Below are 22,128 nucleotides of genomic sequence, written 5' to 3' on the forward strand. Positions count from 1 at the left end.
CCAAAAACACATTGAAGATGGGAAGCTCCTTCCTGAGTCCCAATCCGGTTTTAGGGCTATTTACAGTACGGAGTCCGCTTTGCTGGAAGTGACTGAATTTCTCAAGGGTAAGCTGGACCAGGGAGGCAAGGCTGTTCTGATACTGCTCGATCTGTCGGCGGCCTTCAATACAGTCCCACATGAGAGGCTCCTGGAGAGACTTGCTAGCATCGGCCTGGGGGGACCGCCTTAACATGGATGTCATCCTTCTTGGCAAATAGATCTCAGGACATCTGGCTCCCCCCTTTCTTATCCCCGGTTCCGGCCATGAATGTAGGTGTCTCTCAGGGCTCCATTCTCAGTCCTACCCTTTTTAATATATATCTATCCCCCCTTGAGTTTCTGGTAGAGGAAGAGGGCGTCAAAATAGTTTCCTGTGCTGATGACACTCAGCTGAGTTTTACATGTGAAAAAGGAACCAACTTTGACGGGCAATTGTGAGAAAGTGCCATCTTTCTTGCATGGTATGCCCCCCCTTTTTGCTAAATTGCTGAATGTACTTCGATTGAGTGTACCCTAGGTTCCTGCCAATCAGGTGCCCAGGGCCTATGTTCCTTCCTTAAACCACACAAACTCCAAATTGGCAAACCCTAGCCACATGTCAGCCCCTAGTAAATGGTACCCTAGGTACCCAGGGCCTTGTGGCCAGGGAAGGCCTCTAAGGGCTGCAGCACTCATTGTGCCACCCTCAGAGGCCCTGTACCCTTACACACACACTGCCCTTGCAGGCTGAGTGTCTGGGTGCAGGACAAAACAAAGAGTCGACATGGCACACACGGTGTACCATGCCCATCACCTACACTGCCAAGGCATATGTCAGCCACCCCTCTAGCTGGGTGCATTACGCCTATGGTGTGGGCACAGGAGCAGGAGCCCTGTGCCCCTACAGTACCCGGGTCAATTCCTGGGCACTGTAAGTGCAGTGCTGTCATTTAAGAGTACATGGTGCTGAGAGCTTGTCAAACACGAGCTCCACAGCACCATATTGGCAACACTGAAGCCTGGGAAGTTTGGTATCAAACTTCTCAGCACATTGAACCCACACTGATGCCAGTGTAGGATTTAATGTACTAAGCACCCCAGAGGGCATCTTAGAGATGCCCCCTTACAGCTAACTTACAATCCACGTCTGCTCTGAGGCTGCCCAGGCTGCCACACAGCAGACACGTTGCTGGACCCCTGGGTGGGAGAGCCCCTGCTCTCCCGGGCCTGCAACAATGCACATCCTGGGTGAGGTGAGAAATCTCCTCCCCCAGGATGAGCAAAGGGAAGCTTCAAAGGCAGGCCGCCATTTGGAGTTTCCCCAGGCCACTGCAACCCCCCACTCTGGCGGGAAGCTTGGCCGGAAACCCCATACAAGGACAGGGGATGTGCCAGCCTGCCCACCCCACCCCTCAGGTGGGGGAGGCGAGGTGAAGCACATCTCCGGGCTCTCGCCATCTTGAAGATGGGAGGCCCTACCCTATCAGGATTAGGCTACTGCCCCCCTCCCACAGGAGAGAGGCAGGATAGGGGGTGTACCCACCCCAGGACCAGGACCCATTGGTCCCTGGCCTTCACCTACCTGTAACGCCCCTAAATCTAGTATTTAGGGGCACCCTGAACCTTCCTTCCTCAGATTCCAGATAGAAAACTACAAGAAGAGCAAGAAGAACAAGGACCTGCCCTGCAGCTGCTAAAAAGAGAAGAAGACACCAATTGCTTTGGCCCCAGCCCTACCGGCCTGTCGACTCTCGAACCTGCACCAGCGCGGCATCTCTCGTGGCCAGCAACCTCACCAACCCCGGAGGACCTGGCTACCTTTTGGCTCTAAGCCCCTGGGATTCCCATGAGTAGAGGCTCTACTCAAGAAACCTATTTTTAACCCCTGGCAGCAGCCCGGAACCGCGGACCCAACACACTCTGCACCAGCCAAGCCTGGCCAGTGCCGGAGTGGACAAAGACCCTGAGGACGACCCCACGGCGACTGTGTCCCCGATTCCGGCACCCAAGGACCCCCTCGACATCCCGGAAGAAGCCTGCAGCCTCAGAACCGAGTGCCACCCCAACCGCGATCAACCAGAGGGTAAGATTCCCGACGTCAAAAGGCACCCCTGCACCCGGCGCCCTGCGGCCCCCTGTGCCCAATCCCGGGGTACCCACCTAACCTACAACTACCCAACTTACCTCTCGAAGTGGTGGTGGCACCTGAAACATTCTCGTCCCCGAGCCTGCAGCCTTTTTCCAAACCGAAACATTCCCATTGATTTCCATTGAGCGCCCGAAGGCTCAAAAGCACCCTGCACCCAGCCGCCCGAGTGGCCCTGGCAGTGCACTCTCTACACTAATCTACTTCCCCACTTGCCCTGAGTAAGTGACCAGGAGCCCAGCTCCCACAGCCGCGTGGCTTGCCAGACAGCAGCCACCAACCAAGGCCCCCCTATCCCTCATAGGATAACATTGGGCCTAACTCTCTCTGCACCCGGCCGTCCTGAAACCGCTGAGGGTGAACCAACTCCAACTATACCTACCTGACACTGGGGGACCCCTGAGTCCATGCCCGGAATTTCAACTCTGCCAGTCGAGTACTTACCCTTAAACCGCTAACTTCATTTTCCTCATAGGGTAACATTGACTGGCTTTTTCTTCAAAAATCTTCCAAGTGTGAACTTTTCAAAACTGCAAATATTCACCAAAAATCAGCCAAGTGACAAAAACGAATTTACTCACCTGCTCCTAGGTGAGCTCCCAGTGCTGGATCTTGGTGCCCAGCCCTGACCCTGAAAAGTGTTCACAACTATACTTACCTCTAACTCATTTTTCTCCCATAGGAAACCATTGTCTGCTTTTCTGTGAAATTTCTTCTAAGTGTCTATTTTTGCAAATTTGAAATATTCTTTTAAAATCGTACCATTTCTGCAAACGAAATCACTTACCTGTTTTTGATAAGGACCCCAGTCCTGGGTCTAGGTACCCAGTCCTGGATTACTAAAGTAACGATAAAGTACTCTACCTGCAATTTGAATTTCTTGCCATAGAGATCCATTGAATGTTTTCTTTGAAATATTTTCTAAGTGCTAACTTTTGAAATAGCTAAATATTATTTAAAAATCATTACAGTTATTAAGTCGACTTTCATCACTTGATTCTGAATACTGACCCAAGGCTGGATCTAGGAGCCAGACCTGGAATTCCAAAAGTAATCTGAAAAGTAATTTATTACAAATAACCTGAATTTACCATTGAGCTCAATGCATTGTTATGTTTAGAAAATAGGATTGTTTATTGCAACAAACTGTGACTGTTTACACAAATTTATTGCTCAAGACAAAAGTATTTATATTCAACCTCTCATTCTGAGAAAGTATATTTTTACCCCCTTTGTGGTTCTAAAAATAAAACAAGCATATATTTTATATATATAAACCATTGGCCTAGAGTTCAGTTATTGAGTGTGTGAAACCATTTGCTGACTGAGTGTGTACAATAAATGCTTTACACTGTCCTCTGGTACTGCCTTACTGCTCGACCAAGCTACCACTTTTGAGAGTAAGGTCATACCTAACTTTGACCTCTATCAGCCTCTGGGGGACTGTGGACTCTGTACACCCTGTACCTATCAGGGAACAGTATATACAGAGCCACTTTCTCACAGCAATGATTAGGACTTTCCTCACAAAGGTTTTTAACTGGCTTAAGATCAATCAGCTGAAGTGCAATCCTGACAAAACTGAAGTTGTTTTCTTTGGTAATCCAGAAACGCTCTTGATGACAAAAAGATCAGCCACCCCCGCCCGCAGAAAAGGAGAAAGTCAAAAACTTGCGCTTGCTTTGGCATGCTCCGGATGCCAACAAAATTCCTGCCACTGTTACCGCTTGAGAGTAGAAAGATTGTGGAGCAGGCTCTGATTACATCAAAGCTTGACTATGTCATCAGCTTGTACCTCGGTCTTCCCAAATCCATAATCCAGCGCCTACAAGTGGTACAAAATGCGGCAGCCAGAGCCATCCTGAGACCTAAACCCAGATCTAGTATGACCCCTATTCTTAAGTCTCTACACTGGCTCCGCATAAAGAACAGATCGACTTCATAGCGATGACCATCTTCTTTAAAGCTTTCCATGGCTTAAGAGCCAGCTAACTAAATAAGCGCGCTAATCGCTACACAACATCTAGACCCCTAAGATCTTCCAATGCCAACCTGGCCATCGTGCCTAAAATATGCCATGCCTGCACTGGAGGTAGATTCCTCGCCTTTCTAGGCGCAAAATTGTGGAAAAGACTCCCTGAGTTTCTGAGACTAACCACAGACCTACTCTCTTTCAGGAAGAACTTAAAAACCTGGCTTTTTAATAACTGATGGGTCTTTCATGAATGTTTTCCTCCTACTGTCACTTTTTGTGACGCACCGGCAGCGTAAAAAATGTGCATGTTGCACACTATTTACAAAGTAACGCATCTAGGCAGATGCGTCACTTTGTAAACCCCTGCACCGCATTATACCTGCGCCAGGTATAATGTATGCAGGGTGGGTGTTACCCCGCAAGAAGCCTTGCAGAAGTGGCGCATTGAAATCTATGAGAACTCAGTGCGCCGCTTCTTGGACCCCATTGCATCAATATCTTACCCCTGCCTCACGGCAGGTGTAAGACTGATGCATTCTCTTTCACGTGGGGCTGTCCCATGTGAAAAGACACATCGCTGGATTTGTATCTATTTTCAAACACACCCCAGCAATGCATCACTGTTGCGCTTACAGATACGTCAGAAATACTGACGTATCTGTAACTCCTTGCGACATGATGCGTCATACAGTAACTATGATGCATCCATCATGTCGCAAGGAGGGCGCACTAAGAATTGACGCATCCCTGTTTTCACACAGCGATGCATCACTTCTCATAAATAAGGCCCTAAATGTGTTTACAGCCAATATTCAGGGATAGTTATGTGTGTTTTAAATATTGTACCACACCAGCAGCTCACCAATATTACTGCAAATAATCCCTGTGATGCCCTCCCATTTCTTATATGTTAGGCCTTGTTTGATATAAAAGAAACTTTTTTTTATGTATATTGCATGAAACATAAACACAAAATTTCTCTGCAAAATGGCTCTACTAGACTCACACACCAGCTACATAAAAAATAAAGTAAAGGTAACAGTATTTAAAACAATCTGTTTAAGAAATTTGCAAGGTCATGAGGGCAAAAGTCTGGAGAATGGAGATGACTGCCAGGGGGCCCCCTGAAAGGCTGGGGCCTGGGGCCAGAGCCCACTTGGCCCATGCATTAAAACGTCTCTGTTCTGGCCCGCTGATTCAAGATAGGGACATAGGCAAAGGCTTTTCTGGCAGAAAGGAATTAAATTAAATTGATGAAATAAAATTGAAAGAACGTTCACGCTCCTTAGCCTTTTTAACCTGTAGCATTAAAACCTCGACTTGTAGAATATTTTATGTAACTATGAACTAAAAAACAAATCTCATAAGCGATATGGCACATATTACTGGTAACCCTAACATTTACAGAGTGTTTCTTCATTAATACATAATTTGGAGAATATAAACAGGTTTGCTGTAGCAAATTTGCCTTTTCCAAATAGTCACCCCAGATTTTTCACCTTTTTATGGACCCTATTTTTTCTACACTTAGAATTCAGTGCATTTTACAACTGCTAAAGAGTAGTAAAGTGCCTGAGATTCGCCCCCAAAACTCCCTGTTTAGCCTATTCTAACTTAAGACCATTGTAAATGGTGCCTAAAATGCACTCGTGGCAGAATAGGTATCATGTCATATATGTGCTGGGGTGTGTATTCCCACTGTCCACACATATGGCAAAAAGAATGTCCGCAGACGCACCACTCTCCTCTTGCTGGGCTTGAGTTTTAATGCACTGCAGTGACACATGCAACCATACGTACACCAAACCACAAAAACAGCCAAGAACCACTGGTACCTGAGCACTGCTAAGGAATTTCTCTTACATTATAGTACAATTTTAACACTCATTCTACATTCTCAACCTTGTTTATTCTTTGATATATTAAAAGTTCAATGTCTCTTTTCTAATGCCGAGACCAATACTATAAATGTCACCTGAAATTATATTTTACAATGAAATCAATTGCAACGTTGTTTTTCTTGTTATTTCAACTCAAGAGTAGTAAACCCAATGCATTTCGGTACCCAGCCCCTTCTTCAGGGGATTTTCTAAACAAAAAACATAAACAGAATGCAGCAAGTTAGGACTATTCACAACACAATCACTTAACTTTGACATAATGTCCGTTGAACTGCTTTAATTAACCATAGCTAACCTTTTGCATTACCACTTGGTTCTTTCTCTTTCTCCTGCTCCCCAGTGGCACTGGTACATTCCATCGCCATTGTTTGTTCTGTTGACAGTTATAACTGTCACTGTAACTTTGAGGTTGTGTTAAGGAAGCTAAAAAAAACTCCTGCTATTCTACGCGTGCTGCTTTGAACTTATTTAAAACAGTAAAATCTTTTAACTGGGATGATTCACTTGATGTATCCGACCTCCGCTTCTTTACGGTCAGCCTAATATTGAACCTAAGTCCCGGTCCAACGTAAACTGTTGTTTTCCAATAGCGCTTAATTTTTTATAGGTGATTTGCCTTAAAACTTTAAATATTCGTATCTCTGGTTCTTTTTAAACTATGTTAATGTCTTAGTGTCTTTTTCTACATTCATTTTCTTTATATTCTTAATTCATTTAGGGATTTTATTGTTAGGTGTTCTTTACTGTGAAATTATCAGTACTGCTTGATATTTACACAGCCTTCTCTCAAGAGTTCCTTCTACTTGGGCTATAGGTTCATGGGGGAGCGGGTAGAAGGTTCTCTCAGAACTGTGTTTTGACTTCATCAGAGTGGATTTATTGAGCATTTGAAGAAACCTCCTTCCAAATTAATATCCCCATTCTGACACCTGCTGTTTGATGTATATGTAAATCCAATTTCAGATGCATTCTCAGATGAATAATTAAAAAAATTAGCTAAAACAAAGCAACATATTGCGAGCCTTGTTTGGTGGGGTGGCAAAGGGCATACAAGGGCAAATGGGCCCCAACCTTGGTGGCTTAAGTTGTGTGTCATTGGTACCCTTCCTACTATAGCTCCGCAAATTGGACCAAGTACAACCCTTTCCGCACTTAAATCTCAGAGTAGCAAAGGCAAGCAGTCACAGGCTTCAGACTAAGAAAGTGTGGGCATCAAGAGCTCAGAACTTTATAGTCAACCAACAGACACAATAACTTAATGTCCTTCAGACTGCTTAGCTTTTATGTAAAACGAAAGCACTTTAATTATGCAGCAGAACTAAATACTACACATTTCACTGGAACCATCAAACAGGTTTGCGCACTAAGTTGCATTAAACACTGAAGTGCTACACCCCATTTTTCTCAGTATCCTCCCAGCATCTTCCTTCTTCCCTCTAAGGTTGAGATCCTGCATCTACCTATAATACTGGTTTAGACAGGATTAGGCACATTTGCAGGCCGCTCAAATACTTTCACAGGTCAAATTTGCACCTCAGGTCAATGGATCTTTCCCACTCTGGCAAAATGTCTTAGCACGTGCTGCAACAAGTTTGCACATTTTTAGTCTCTTGTCCCCAGTGCAGGATATGCCCCACGTTTTACCTTCTGGTTTATGCAGTTTGGGCTGTGCGGCAGATGTGGTGCAGGATCCCACCGCCACAGCAGCGACTCCTCTCCTACAGCAGCAGCTCTGGGAGCCTTGCTCTAGTCGAAGTTCACAACGGCAGTCAGAGAGGCAGATATATGCTGCAGCTCTAGTCTTCGGTGGCAGCCGCCCTCCAAGCCAGCTGCAGACAGGTGTTCTGTTCTGGTATGGCAGTTGCTGCCTCCTGGCTGAATCCCTTGCGTGATGTCTTTTGGCACCTGTAGTCTCTTGGAACATGAGTGGTTCTTGCTTCTGCAGAGCAACAGCTGTCACTCACAGAATCCGCATCAGAACCAGCCTCTTGAGCCAGCATACAATTGCTGGACGACACAGGATACTTGTTCAGATTCAGTTTCACATGAAACTGTGCAACGCAACAGAATCCCTCCATGACACCGACCCACTCTTGGATTTCCTCTCTGGGTAAGTCAGCTTTCTCTGAGCGCTGCTCACTCCGGAAACATGCCCTGCTTCTCCTCTTGGACAGTCTCTCCTTCTGCAGGTACAGGCACACGCCTTCACTTTCTCAGCAGATGGGAGGACTTCTAGGAACTTCAAGAAGACCGTTTACTCCTCCCATTGAAAGTGCAGATTTCAGGTAAAATGTAAATTTAAATGTAAATTTGATACTTGTATAGCGCACTACTCACCCGCAAGGGTCTGAAGGCGCTTGTACGAATACCGCTGTGGAACCCATCCTGGCTTTCCCTGTGAGGCGTCCACTCCTGGGCACCCCCAAGGTGGAGGCCCGGCATCCTTAGCGTTGTGGGGGCCGTTGTGGAGATTAAGCAAGCTATTGCAAGAGTGTTGCAGAGTGGGACTCCGTGACTGGAATAGGCACCGAGGCGAGAATTATCAGGTCCCTGGAATTTTTGAGCCCAAGACCCGCCGAGGCGGGGAATTGAACCCTGGTCCCGGGCTAGACCTCTGCATCAGGGTCTGCCGCTCTAATCATTGAGCCACACTTCTCCACTCATTGAGCCACACTTCTCCACGATGGCCCCTCACCTCTGGGTGGCTGGATGTTAGGCAATTATCAACCCTGGTTACACAGTAGCTCTTGGGGTACACAGTGGAACACTCCCTTCCATGTTCAAGAAGAACCTGTGATTGTAACAAACCTGGATGGCTTAAATCCCACTTTTAAACACCTTTCCAGACCTGGGCTGTGCATCCACGGTCTAAGGGTTCAGAACCGCTTCGGGTTGGTTCTCTTCCAGAAGTCACTCTCAGGCTCCTCCCCAGACACAGGCTCTGTGCACAGGAATGGCTCTCCCAGTAGGAAGTAGTGCGGCTGGTTCCCATTAGTAGTCTCCAAAACCCAGATACAATGAAGTATAAGATCTCTGCACCAGGTTTTCATAAGCAGATCTGAAGAAACAGATTCACCTCTACCTTCTACTAAACAATAGTTCTGCTTAGTAAGAATTAATCAGCAGCCCTTTGCTAATAAGGTCCTCATTACATTTCTTAAGGTATCCCTGTCTCTATACTCTCTCACTTCAGTGTCTGGGTTTACACCCTTCAGCTATAGGACTGGAGGCAATTCACCTCCACGCTCTGGGGGAAGCCTCCCTCATTATCTATCTTGTGCCTTGCTAAAATCAAGGATATCCACAATGGTTGCCACTGGCCCCAATACTGCGGCTCACACAACAAAGTCCTACTACCAGACATGTGCGACATGTGCTTGACATGCACACCGAATGGCAATGCAAAGTTCTGGGTTCCACCTACCAGCAAAACTATGCACAACACGATCAGTGGGCTCGCTCTCCTTAACACAGAGAAAAAGGTCTGGTCATGCTAAAGATTTAAAGAACACTGCGTGCTGCCACCACTGCTATAAGTGATGCATCCAGGGCATGGCTAGCAGTCCAATCCCACTGTGAGGGCACGCGTGTTACCCCCCTACAGATCACAGAACAGGTTCTGGACCTTCCATTACCAAGGATTGGCCAAGACCTCTACACACAAGCTACATTAGCGTGAGGTCAAGGTCAAAGTCAGGATGCCATAATACATGTACTGAAAGTACCAATTAGGGTTCACGCCAAAGAGTTAATACACTTCGTAGTACACGATGAAAACATAACCCATTGAGCAACCCCAGAAAATGATTAACTGCGTTCTTTGCGACATGGAGTTATTTGGTAATCTCAACAAAAGTCTCCTTTTCCACGAGATAATAGTAAGCTGCAAACTTTCACAAGACATCAATGATTTGCACTACTTTCAAAGAAAAAATGCAATGTAACACCCTTTTCTTACACAGGCCCACAGAGAAGAACCCCTTATGTAACCGAAGCAGCTCAGCAGCATCTCATTGCAAAGCAAAGAACTCATACTGCAAATAAAGCAGCACAACACCCTTTTCCTACATAAACCCAGCAGGGCCGCTGGGACGACAAATAGACCCAGGCACCCAAATAAAAGTAGCCCCATTAGTGAACCAGATGATGGCTAAAACAAATGGGCCACATTTGCAAAGCAGGCCAGTTTTGAACTTGTAAAGGCACACCAAATGGGTATTTTGCAAGGTATGGGAAACTGCATGCATTTCTGTTTGCAGCAAGCAATGTTCGTGGTAATATTGGGATAAATTACCAGTAAAAACGAGCCCATCCATCCGTTAAAAAGGCACAAAAACTAATCATTTACATCAGACCATTGGGCACTGCCTGATTGCCCTACAGACCAATCCGACCCTGAAGCCCAGAGATAAGAACCTCTGCTGTACCCCGTTGCCCACAGAATAACAACGAACACCTACCATACATGAAGCAGCACAGTGGCAACTATTTTTTGACACAAGCTCGCAGAGGAGCACCCCATTTTCTAAGGTAGCAGCACCAGAAATCTCAGGTTTCCCAGATCCATTCTCGACTAATTCAGTCTGGCCATATTTTTCCTCTGCCTTCTGGGATTTGTAGTCCTGCTCACCCAATAATAAAAATCAGGTCTACAACTCCCAGATATCAAAGAAGGACCCTGAACCAGGTGAACTTCTTATGCATGGCATTGAGGAACTTTAGAGCTCTGCCTGCTGGTAGAGAGGCTGGTGCTCTGTAGAGGAGAACATGGCTCCCCATCCAAGCCTCACTGAATTCAGGAAGGCAGCTGGGATGCGATGGGCTGTAATTCCAGTCTGGAGTGCATTAGCTCAACCACAGGTGGGCCAGGCCTCTTTTACTGAGGGCTCCAAAGTGCAGATTCCCAGCAGCTATAGATTTAAAAACAGCCCTGATATTCAAGTGGGAAGGCAATACGGATTACGTAACAGCGGCAGGCCACTATCTAAATCTAAAGGGTTGTCAAGTATGGGGCTGTAACAAAAAAAACACAAAAAAAGAAAACAGTAAACACTGTGGGGTCGAACCTACGCCTTCATGTATGCCAAGCTTACACTCTGACTCTGAGCCGCATTGCCAAATCTTACATTGATGGTAAAAAATGGCGTAATACAATCATCTGCTCTCAGTGCCTAGGAATGAGGCAAGACAGCTCAAGAGAGGCGGGGTGAAGAAACTTGGGAGCCAGGGAAATGAGAGGGCGGATAAAGAGAGATTTTGTGTAGGACAGAGAAGCATTTGGAGAGACTGGGAGGGAGGGATGGAGTTTATGTACAAAACTACTTGGTAACATCACCAATTACAACACAAACTGGACACTGTAGATATGCAAGAAATGCCACGAGCTTGAAGTCCAGCCCAACGAACCAACCAATGGCAGTCCCTTCAAAGCACATAGGCTCCAATAGCTGAAAAGGGCAGACCCAAAGCCCACTGTCTGTATACTTCCTGTATGTACCTACTGTGTTGGTAGCATGAGGGTTCCAACAGATCTAACTGCCTGTGGGCGAGAACTACAGATAGGGACATGAGAGGTCAGTAGAGACTATATGTAAGAAGTATGTAGTCCAAAAGAAGTTGACATTTTTGAACTATGCAAGGGCTACAGTGGACACACACAGAGAGTGATATTTAGGATCTGTGAAGAGTTGTCATTTTCAAAACAATGCACAGATTAAGGGGAAAGTGTGAGGATTAATGGGGACACACTTGCTAGTCACCATGTCTCTTTTTAAGCAATATCAAACGCAAGCCTTGTCAAACAGTGTCACACTGACAACGCTGAAGCAATTCCTTCTGTGTTCATCTACACGCCAGACTGCGCAAGAAAAGAGATCTACACCGTGTAGGGCGGTAATCATGATGGAGGGCAAATGGTTTCCTCAACCTACGCATCATTGACCACGGCCACACACAGACCTCCCTTACTGGGGCTATGCCCGAGCAGACGCGCAGTGCCAGACTCACCAACTGTTTTTGAGCTCCCCTAAAATTCTGTGCTCCTTAGTAACTGTCTGCCACCGCACCCTAGTACAGCGCCTCAGCAACATCGGGATCCAAGAGAAGGCACTGAAGTGGATCATCTCGTTCCTCGCCGGAAGAACTCAGAGAGTCCGCCTCCCCCCGTTTAGATCTGACGCCACCAAAGTCATCTGCGGCATACCACAGGCATCATCGCTCAGCCCCACCCTCTTCAACATCTACATGAGCTCCCTCGCAGCCATCGCATGCCAACACAACCTCAACATCATCTCCTACGCTGAAGACACCCAGCTGATCCTCTCCCTCACCAACGACCCCGCCACCGCCAGAACCAGCCTCCAGGAGGGGATGAAAGACGTCGCCGAATGGATGAAGAACAGCCGCCTGAAACTGAACTCAGACAAGACGGAAGTCCTCATCCTGGGATCATCGCCCTCCGCCTGCGACGACTCCTGGTGGCCCCCTGCTCTGGGCACCACTCCCGAGCCAACGGACCACGCACGCAACCTGGGCGTCATCCTGAACTCCTCCCTCTCGATGACCAGATAAGTCAACGCCGTCTCATCATCATGCTTCAACACCCTGCGCATGCTCCGCAAGATCTTCCGATGGATCCCCATCGAAACCAGGAGGACGGTCACCCAGGCACTCGTCACCAGCCGACTGGACTACGGGAACACCCTCTATGCCGGAACCACAGCCAAACTTCAGAAGAGACTCCAACGCATCCAGAACGCCTCCGCACAACTCATCCTGGACATCCCCCGTCACAGCCACATCTCCGGCCACCTGAGAGACCTGCACTGGCTCCCCGTCAGCAAGAGGATCACGTTCAGGCTCCTCACCCACGCACACAAAGCTCTCCACGACCTGGGCCCCATGTACCTCAACAACCGCCTGACCTTCTACACGCCCACCCGCCAGCTACGATCAACCAGCCTCGCCCTCGCCACCGTACCACGCATCCTGAGAGCCACCGCCGGAGGAAGATCCTTCTCCTACCTGGCAGCCAAGACGTGGAACTCTCTCCCCATCCACCTTCGGCTGACCCAGGACCATCTCTCCTTCAGGAAGCAACTCAAGACCTGGCTCTTCGAGCAGTAGCGGACCCCTCTCCCCAGCCCCTTGAGACCCTCCGGGTGAGCAGCGCGCTATACAAATGCTATGATTGATTGATTGATTGATTGAGTAACCCCCACAAATTCTGCAACTAGCCTTTCGTCAATCTGGAATCAGTTATAGGGTTTGTGTAATGAACTTGATGTTTACTTCTTACACACCTCAGTGAATTTGCAGAAGTTGAGCTTTCGTGGTGCATACTCAGCGACTGTGCACCCATACCCTGCAGCATGCAACATGGATACACACATCAAAGATTTGTCTTTATAACATACGGGTAGTTCCGCACAGCACTCAGGGTTTGGTTTTGACCACGTGTGCTGCGCGGAACTGACATCAGAGTGATCACGCAAAGGAAACCAATGGATGAGCCATATGTAATTTTGACAGTGCAGAGGAAAGATATTGTATCTTCTACTGGAATAACATTTAATACCCAATATCTGACAGAAAGACCATTCACAAACAAATAATGGCTTATGCCCTCTTTCACTTGTTACACATGGAAGTGAAGAATGAAACAGCAATTGATGTTACCTCTTTGGAAAGCCCAGAAGGTCTTTCTTGAACATAGTCCAAAAGCTTTTTAGGAGGCTGGTGGATGAGGCGGCACACAGGCGGAAGTGAAGAGATGAGATGTGGGTGCGGGGGTCAAAGAGGCGCCAGAGATTGAGACATGTGGAAAAGGTGACATGGTTAGAACCTGCGCATCGGACACCAAAGAGGAGAGGGGGGCCATGGGGAATGTAAGTGAAGGGAGGGTGCAATCCAAACAGAGTTAGTAGGGTTAGCCAGCACAACTCCAAGGTCAGTAGTCATGCCTTCAAATCCCATGCAGAAAGAAAAGAATAAGCCGAGCCCTAATTCTGCTAAACCACCACATTATGAGAGACACCCTTGCGCACTGAGTTTTTGTCTCAATACTTCAGATGCCACAATGCATACTTTTCTTTGTAGAGCAGTGTTTCAACGTTTATATTTTATCACGTTTATGTTCTAATTTGGAATTGCAAATTTTATATTTGAAAGGGTTCTGACTTTTTTTTTTATCTTTCTGGTGTTTTATGGAAGGAAGATGACCTTGTGGCTGTGTGGTACTGTGAATAGCCGTTGCTTGGTGCCCACATATGTCGGCGTGGCTTCCTTACATGGCAGGGTTTGCACACTGAGAGACTGCGCACCGCCGGCAGCGCGGGAAAGCTGCTGCGCTTCCCCGCGCCGCGCTCCCGTTGCGCACTTGGCTGCAGACGTGAAATGTGCCTGTGAGTCAGATGCTGTGGGTGGACATGTTCTGCGAGTGTGGGCGCCAAGAGGGAGGCGCGCTCCTCCTAACGAGTCGAGAGCTCCCTGCAGATGCCTCGCTACCAAGTTTTCATATTGTGTATAATGTGCGACATTTCCAAAGCTTCCATGTAGGAATGTGAAGCCTCCAGCTGCTGCCGCACGTGTGGCACTTCGAGTGACTTTCTCACGAGTTCAACCGAGCGCTCGACAAGCGGGGTGGCTAAAGAGAACATTTCTTATTAATCATCTAATCAGACTTGATCCATACCTTTAAGAAAAGCCGTCCTCATATACATACGGCAGTTTAGACTACAAAACTGCCCGAAATAAAACCGTTGCTTTAATTGGGTACTACAAAACCACAAATGTAATCTCCTTGCAGCTCACTCATGACAGCTTCTCTCGGTACACAAACTCCGGTTGGATTTAATGTAATTGCATTCGTCCAGCCTGGGCCGGCCGGCCAGCCTCTGTGCAATACAGCCAGAGAAACTCTCTTTTCTTGATCGAGCCAGGGACTGTCTTCCTCTCAGGCCCAGGCACGTGGCAGGATGATACAGGGATTCGGGACTGGCCTCCAGGGACTGTCTTCCTCTCAGGCCCAGGCACGTGGCAGGATGATACAGGGATTCGGGACTGGCCTCCAGGGACTGTCTTGCTCTCAGGCCCAGGCACGTGGCAGGATGATACAGGGATTCGGGACTGGCCTCCAGGGACTGTCTTCCTCTCAGGCCCAGGCACGTGGCAGGATGATACAGGGATTCGGGACTGGCCTCCAGGGACTGTCTTCCTCTCAGGCCCAGGCACGTGGCAGGATGATACAGGGATTCGGGACTGGCCTCCAGGGACTGTCTTCCTCTCCGGCCCAGGCACGTGGCAGGATGATACAGGGATTCGGGACTGGCCTCCAGGGACTGTCTTCCTCTCAGGCCCAGGCACGTGGCAGGATGATACAGGTATTCGGGACTGGCCTCCAGGGACTGTCTTCCTCTCAGGCCCAGGCACGTGGTGGGATGATACAGGGATTCGGGACTGGCCTCCAGGGACTGTCTTCCTCTCAGGCCCAGGCACGTGGCGGGATGATACAGGGATTCGGGACTGGCCTCCAGGGAGTGTCTTCCTCTCAGGCCCAGGCACGTGGCGGGATGATACAGGGTTTCGGGACAGGGTTTCGGGACTGGCCTCCAGGGACTGTCTTCCTCTCAGGCCCAGGCACGTGGCGGGATGATACAGGGTTTCGGGACTGGCCTCCAGGGACTGTCTTGCTCTCAGGCCCAGGCACGTGGCAGGATGATACAGGGATTCGGGACTGGCCTCCAGGGACTGTCTTCCTCTCAGGCCCAGGCACGTGGCAGGATGATACAGGGATTCGGGACTGGCCTCCAGGGACTGTCTTCCTCTCAGGCCCAGGCACGTGGCGGGATGATACAGGGTTTCGGGACTGGCCTCCAGGGACTGTCTTCCTCTCTGGCCCAGGCACGTGGCAGGATGATACAGGGATTCGGGACTGGCCTCCAGGGACTGTCTTGCTCTCAGGCCCAGGCACGTGGCAGGATGATACAGGGATTCGGGACTTGCCTCCAGGGACTGTCTTCCTCTCAGGCCCAGGCACGTGGCAGGATGATACAGGGATTCGGGACTGGCCTCCAGGGACTGTCTTGCTCTCAGGCCCAGGCACGTGGCAGGATGATACAGGGATTAGGGACTGGCCTCCAGGAACTGTCTTCCTCTCAGGCCCAGGCACGTGGCAGGATGATACAGGGATTCGGGACTGGCCTCCAGGAACTGTCTTCCTCTCAGGCCCCGTCCCATGGAGAGGAGGCCAGGTCATGATGCGCTGAACAACAACCCTGAATCGCTGCACTCTGCTCTTGAAACCGCATGTAGCGTTGGGGGAAGGAACACAAACAAACAGCACTGGATGATGGAGTAACTAAAAGAACGTTACCGTAACACGTTCATTAAAGTGAACGACTGTAGGTCCATGCAGAAAATGCCACAGCAACGCACCTTTCCTCGACCTGGGCCCGCCTCACAGTGCACTGGCTGCTGACCAGCGACCCGCCTCCTCTCAGACTCAAGCGGCTGCAGCGCCTAGCACGTAGGAGCTAGCTCCCTGATAAAGCGTGAACCAGCATTTTAGTGCAGTGTTGCGGACATCAGCACTAAAATGTGTTATTCTAACCTGTGATGCGTGGTACTTGGGAGGGCTGCATATGGCCGCGTGCCATCTATTTATGCAGCATTAGCAATTACTGAGGTAGATCTAATGTGCATGGAAGGTTTGGAAGGAAGAAGATATTTCGGAGGCACATAAATTCTGGGAGGAAAAGAAGGTTAAGTGTGAGGGTGGAAATAAGATGGCCGATGCAGTGTACCTTTGTCTTGCCCACTGCGGAAACTGCAGAAACTACTTATTCTAAACAAGACCACTTGTTCACTAGATTAAATTAAGAACATTCAGGAGGAGTGTTTACAAAGCAACATAAAGACATCTTTTTCGTAATTAATGCTATGAACTCCTCAACTTCCTGCCCACAGAAAAGGTGGGGCAGACTTCTGCACCTAGACAAAATCACCAGTACGATCTAAATGAAGATTATTTACAAAATCCCTAGCACACGTAAACGTTTTCAAAGCACAGTCCAATGACAGTAGTAACTCCGTATCAAAACACAAATATATACACTGGTCAAGGAGATTCTTCAATCTTTTATTCTTGGTGTAGAACCTTCCCAAGTGTGAGTTCTTTGACAGATCAAGAGCCAACACGAGTTTCGTTGCGCCTGTTACATATACACGCAACTTTTTCAAAGCTCAATCGTCTTCAATAAGTGAATGTTAATGTGTGGTGATATTTCCGACCCACACAGTCCTCCTGCGAGGGGAATTACTTGTGATAGGGTCCAATTAACAACCGTCGGCCTCCAGTAAAGGTTATCGAAACTTCTATATTTCTTCGTGAAACATGCAGCCCTCTCACCTCGGCTTCCTCGACTACTGGTACACTTTAACAAACTTTTACGTGTGCTAGGGATTTCGTAAATATTAGAGTTGCAGCTTAGGCCGCGGAGTTTGGGGAGGCAGGTGGTTCTCTCCACCTTTTAGCACCGTACAGATAGAGGATACTTAGATACACATACAGTGGACATACCCTGTGGCGCCTTTTCCCTATAAACAATACCACCGGTCTATCTTTAGTACTAAATGAAGATTAAGCAAAGGTCATGGTTTACTTACGACACCTTCTATACCTTGGTGTCCAACTGTCTGCCCTGCCATCTCTCTAATGGGGAGGGCCCTGGAAGGACAGAGGCCTCCTCGCATCAGCCACACTCTTGCATGGCTCCCACCAACCCTCTTCAATAGTGTGACTTGCAACCCCTTCCAGACCTTGGTGTCCAACTGCTTGCACTACCATCAATCTAATAGGGAGGGACCTGGAAGGACCGGGGCCTCCTCGCATTAGCCCCACTCTTGCATGGCTTCCTCTAAGCCTCTCTAATTGTGGGCCTCTAAGACAGATTAAACAGGCATGCTTGTCATCTTTGCATTGACTCCACAAAGCCTTTCCACCAGAGTCTTGTCAGGAAGGTCCCTTAGAAGATGTATATGAACAGCTGTCACAAACCGAGAGCGCCACACACTGTACTGCCCAAGCATTTCCATCAGGACAGTCGAGATTCTTAAGCTCACTTTGCTTGGATGTACCTTTGAAAGTGTTCATTTTGCACCTACACCTGTAATGTGCTAATGTGTTTATTCTCATGGAAATCGGAAAGTCGTATGTGGCGCTCTACCAAACGAGCAGCCTTAAAATACACTTCACAATTAAGATGCATGATGGTAGGTCCTTTCAATTCACTTTCTTGGTCCATCTGACACACAACAGAGGTGTCTATTTGTGTAGCTCCGTTTTCAAATTAAACCCCATTACAATTCAGTGGCAATAAGTATTTTACACTATAGGCTGCCAGAAATGTGATTATTATTTACTGAGGCTACCTCTAGTTCTTGGCTACTCTGTTTGGACTCTTCATTGCCAGTGGCTTGCTTCTATGTAAATGATATAAACAACTGATTGCTAAAATCAATCAGAATATCTTTAGCAAAACAAGTGAAAAATGAAGGGGAATGCATAGCTCCATACAGCCCGCCCTATGACTTATCAATAATGAAACCACTGTTGGACTGGCCTATGGGCAATGGGGCAGTGTCCGATGGGCTGGTATGATAGTTCAGTAAACGGGCGGATATTTTGACTGTTTGTGGGCCTGTTTTATGGTTCAGTGGGCCAGTTTTTGCAGCTGATTTCCCTGACATTGCCACAAACGTGGCCAGCAGAAAATGCATGCAATCTCACAAATCTTGCAAACCCCCTTTACAGCATGTCTGCCCTGATTCGCAAATGTGGGCTACTTTTTTAGCTATTAGATTCACTAATGTGGACCACTTTTATTTTGGAGCCCTGGCCTATTTTCTGTCCCAGACCGACCCTATATGAAACCTGTAATTTCACCCAGTGGCCAAGATGCAAAGTGGTGATATTTCTGAGGTAATAGGTAAATGCGTTCACAATGCAGATGAAACTCTACCAAAATGTTGCAGATCATGTTTTTTAAATGCCGGAGAACTGCAGGAGAAGTGGGACTGAAATAAGGGAATAGACTCTGCGATACTGAGGCTCACCTGTATTTCAGGTATCCCACTGCTGAGTTCCAAGAACCAGAAGGACATTTTCCCTATCGCTGTGATCTCGTCAAAGGCCTAGAGTGGAGCAGCCACACTCAGACTGGGCATGTTCACACCAGGGGATCATGGGGGCAGGATGTTGCGGGAGCAGTGAGCGATCTTGCATAATAGAAGAGACCTCACCACTATATCAGACAGAGAGGGGGACAGAGGAGGAAAAGGCAGAAGACATGCCTCCTACAGCTGGCACTAAAGCAACGGTGTAGCGTGGGTTGCCAGCGCCCAGTATTGCGGCCCCTAACCCATGGACCATTAGCACTTCCTGAGTCCCTTCAACTTTTCTTTTAAAATGCTGCACCCTTGAGAATTGTGCGACCCCGGCAACCGCCCTGTGGCCCCGCCCTCGTTACGCCACTGCACTAATGTTGTTCTTGGCTTCACTGTGGCGACGTCAGTGGGTGGAGAGGCCACTGCTGAAGCAGAGAAAATAATAATCCTGCGGAAGTTGGGCACAGTGGCAAGGGATTCCCATAGCAACAATTTTATTTGAGGAAACGAAAATGCCTACATGGACTGCACTCACATGGAAGTGGAGGTGGAGGAAGGGAGAGGATAGAGCGAGTATTGCTGTCCAAAAGGCACAAAACAGAGACACAGAATCCTGACAGTGTACATGTGAGGGTAAGCGTGTGTGCCTATGCTCTGGATTCTTAAGGAAACATCAAAAGTGAAGACTGGCTTAATTCATGTTCCAAATATTTATCATCTTAAGCATGTTTCCTTCACTTGTGAAAATTGTTAATAATGAGCTACTCGTGATTTCTCTCCAAGAGAAGCAAAAACGTGGGAAACCCTAGTTTCTCCATGATGGCTTGAGGCTTGGCCAATGCAGGATGGAAGTAGGAGAGAACTTTAATGACTGATGTAAGATATCTGGCTGTGATGAGACAGCTATAATACTTCCTAAGTGATATCACCATTACAAGTTAAAGTAATGCCTTTCCTTGCTACGTGGATTTGTATGCACTACACAAGACAGGGGTGTAATTGCCAAGCAGGCCGGACGGGCCGACCGGCAACGCGGGCATTTTCCCGGTAGGCTGCAGGCTTGGGCAACCCAGCCCTTTAGCATGAATGTGTGAGCTGGGCCCACACCCATGGCTCCGACCTCAGAGGGAGCAGAGCTGCCTGCAGAAGTCTCACTCTGACCTGGGGCACACAGAGATTTAAAGAGGACAAGTGGGGGGGCCCAAGTTTGGTTTCGCCCATGCCGCTACCTGACCGCAGGCTAGTCCTGGGCTCGGGGTTGGTTGCTTTCAGAGAAGGATGGGTGCCATGACCCAAGCATTCCCCCATGGTTCATTTCTACAAGGGGCCTACAGGGCATATTTTGGTGTCCAGTCTGGCCCTGTTGCAAAGCTCTATATTTCTGACCTTACTTGCTCCAGGCCATATTATATCTACACAACACTCCATGCAATGTGATAGCAGTTCCAATGAGGACGCAAGGCTCTCATTTGACGAATATGACATGTTGTTAACAATGCACGCAGAGGAATGAGCTTTGCTGGCTCGCACTCAGTCTGAAAAGAGGACGTCTGTCTGTCTGTCTGCGCTGTCTGGGTCTGTCTTCAACCGCTGTATCGTGTCCCTTCTGGGCACTGCCATCGCCAGCACTTCATGCACTACTCAAGAAGAGAGACGTGCATTTTGTTCGTAATAACTGCACACTATACTCGGCTTTGTGCAAGTCAGATGTCCCACAAGAAGGTGATATTGGTATAAAGGAAGGCAGCTTCATTGTAAAGTGAAAACTAATATTTCTGAAGGCATTTTAAGTAGTTTTTAACATCCCTACGGGGTGTTCATTCTCATAGCCTCTCCCAACAGCAGACTCTCTCAAATATAAAATAGGGCAATTAAAAAATATATCAAATCTATCACTCACTACACATTTTGAGGTTGTGGGGACAGGTACATTCTGAAAAGGATCATCTGGTAATCCCATCAGCACAAATGTAGCCATGTGAGTGAAAACAGCCAATGAGCGTTAGGATGTCTTTTATGTAAAGTGCTGAATATATGAACATTTTTACTTCAATATACTTGTCACTGAATTTCTTTACAACAAATATCATTATTGTACAGAATTTGGTCCTATAGACCCCAGTGTTACATAGGGTTTAAAGGAAAGGGGGTTCTCCACCTGAAAAATAGTTTTCCATTTGACGGAGCAAAAGAAAATGTTACATGCGCTAAGTGCCAATGTACATGCCGCTATTTCCGTGTTTGACCTATCCGTTGAAAGGTTTAAAGAAAAGTATGTGGTTTCAAACTTTGCTAAATGTTAGTTACAGATTGTGGCACGTTACTTCACAATGCCTTCATCTGTATGCCTTTATGCACTTGTTGTATATGCTCAATCCTTGGCCCAATTCCAAATTGGCATTTGAAGGCAGACTTTTTACCTAATGCCACGTCTGGTATTGAAGCCTAATTTGTAACAGGCCGTTTTGTAAACCAGAATTACACTGTGAACCTAACCTGAACTACGGCTGCTTGCAAAGTAATAGGGTTGTTTTTATCAGGAAGAATTTGGGACCTTTTTACATCCAAAAATGAAAAATAAAGAAGAGATTACAGAAAACATGTCCCTTTCTCTGTAGAGTCACAATTTTGCTCTGTGAACCTGTACTATGTATCTCACTCTTGGCAGCTCACTTTAGAGCAGTGCTTAATTTGACCAGGTGGTTTCCGGTGCTCCCACCTGCACTTCATTGTCGACACCGGAGCTTGTAACAATCTGCCACGCGGTGGCGCTGTCTGTCTAATTTAAAGATGATCCCAACATCAGTTGCTGATTCAGTCAATATACTTTAAAAATGACTATTGACTGCCACCCAAGCCATTCTTATAGTTGTGGGGTCCTGGAATAGGCTAAATTGTCACACTTGTAGGAGTGTGATGAT

The 22,128-nt window shown here is 47.6% G+C and overlaps 1 protein-coding gene across 14 annotated transcripts in view; it reads right to left on the reverse strand.

The window, feature by feature from the left end:
* SORBS2 (sorbin and SH3 domain containing 2) overlaps nt 1-22,128 on the reverse strand; it is a 665,007-nt gene that overhangs the window by 177,286 nt on the left and 465,593 nt on the right. For all 14 annotated transcript variants that reach the window (XM_085641964.1, XM_085641952.1, XM_085641951.1 and 11 more), the window contains one exon: nt 13,721-13,777. In XM_085641964.1, the coding sequence (XP_085498090.1) occupies nt 13,721-13,777 (57 nt within the window). The remainder of the gene's footprint in view (nt 1-13,720; nt 13,778-22,128) is intronic.

Source organism: Triturus cristatus, chromosome 2_2, assembly GCF_964204655.1.
Source record: "Triturus cristatus chromosome 2_2, aTriCri1.1, whole genome shotgun sequence".
Lineage (NCBI taxonomy): Eukaryota > Metazoa > Chordata > Amphibia > Caudata > Salamandridae > Triturus > Triturus cristatus.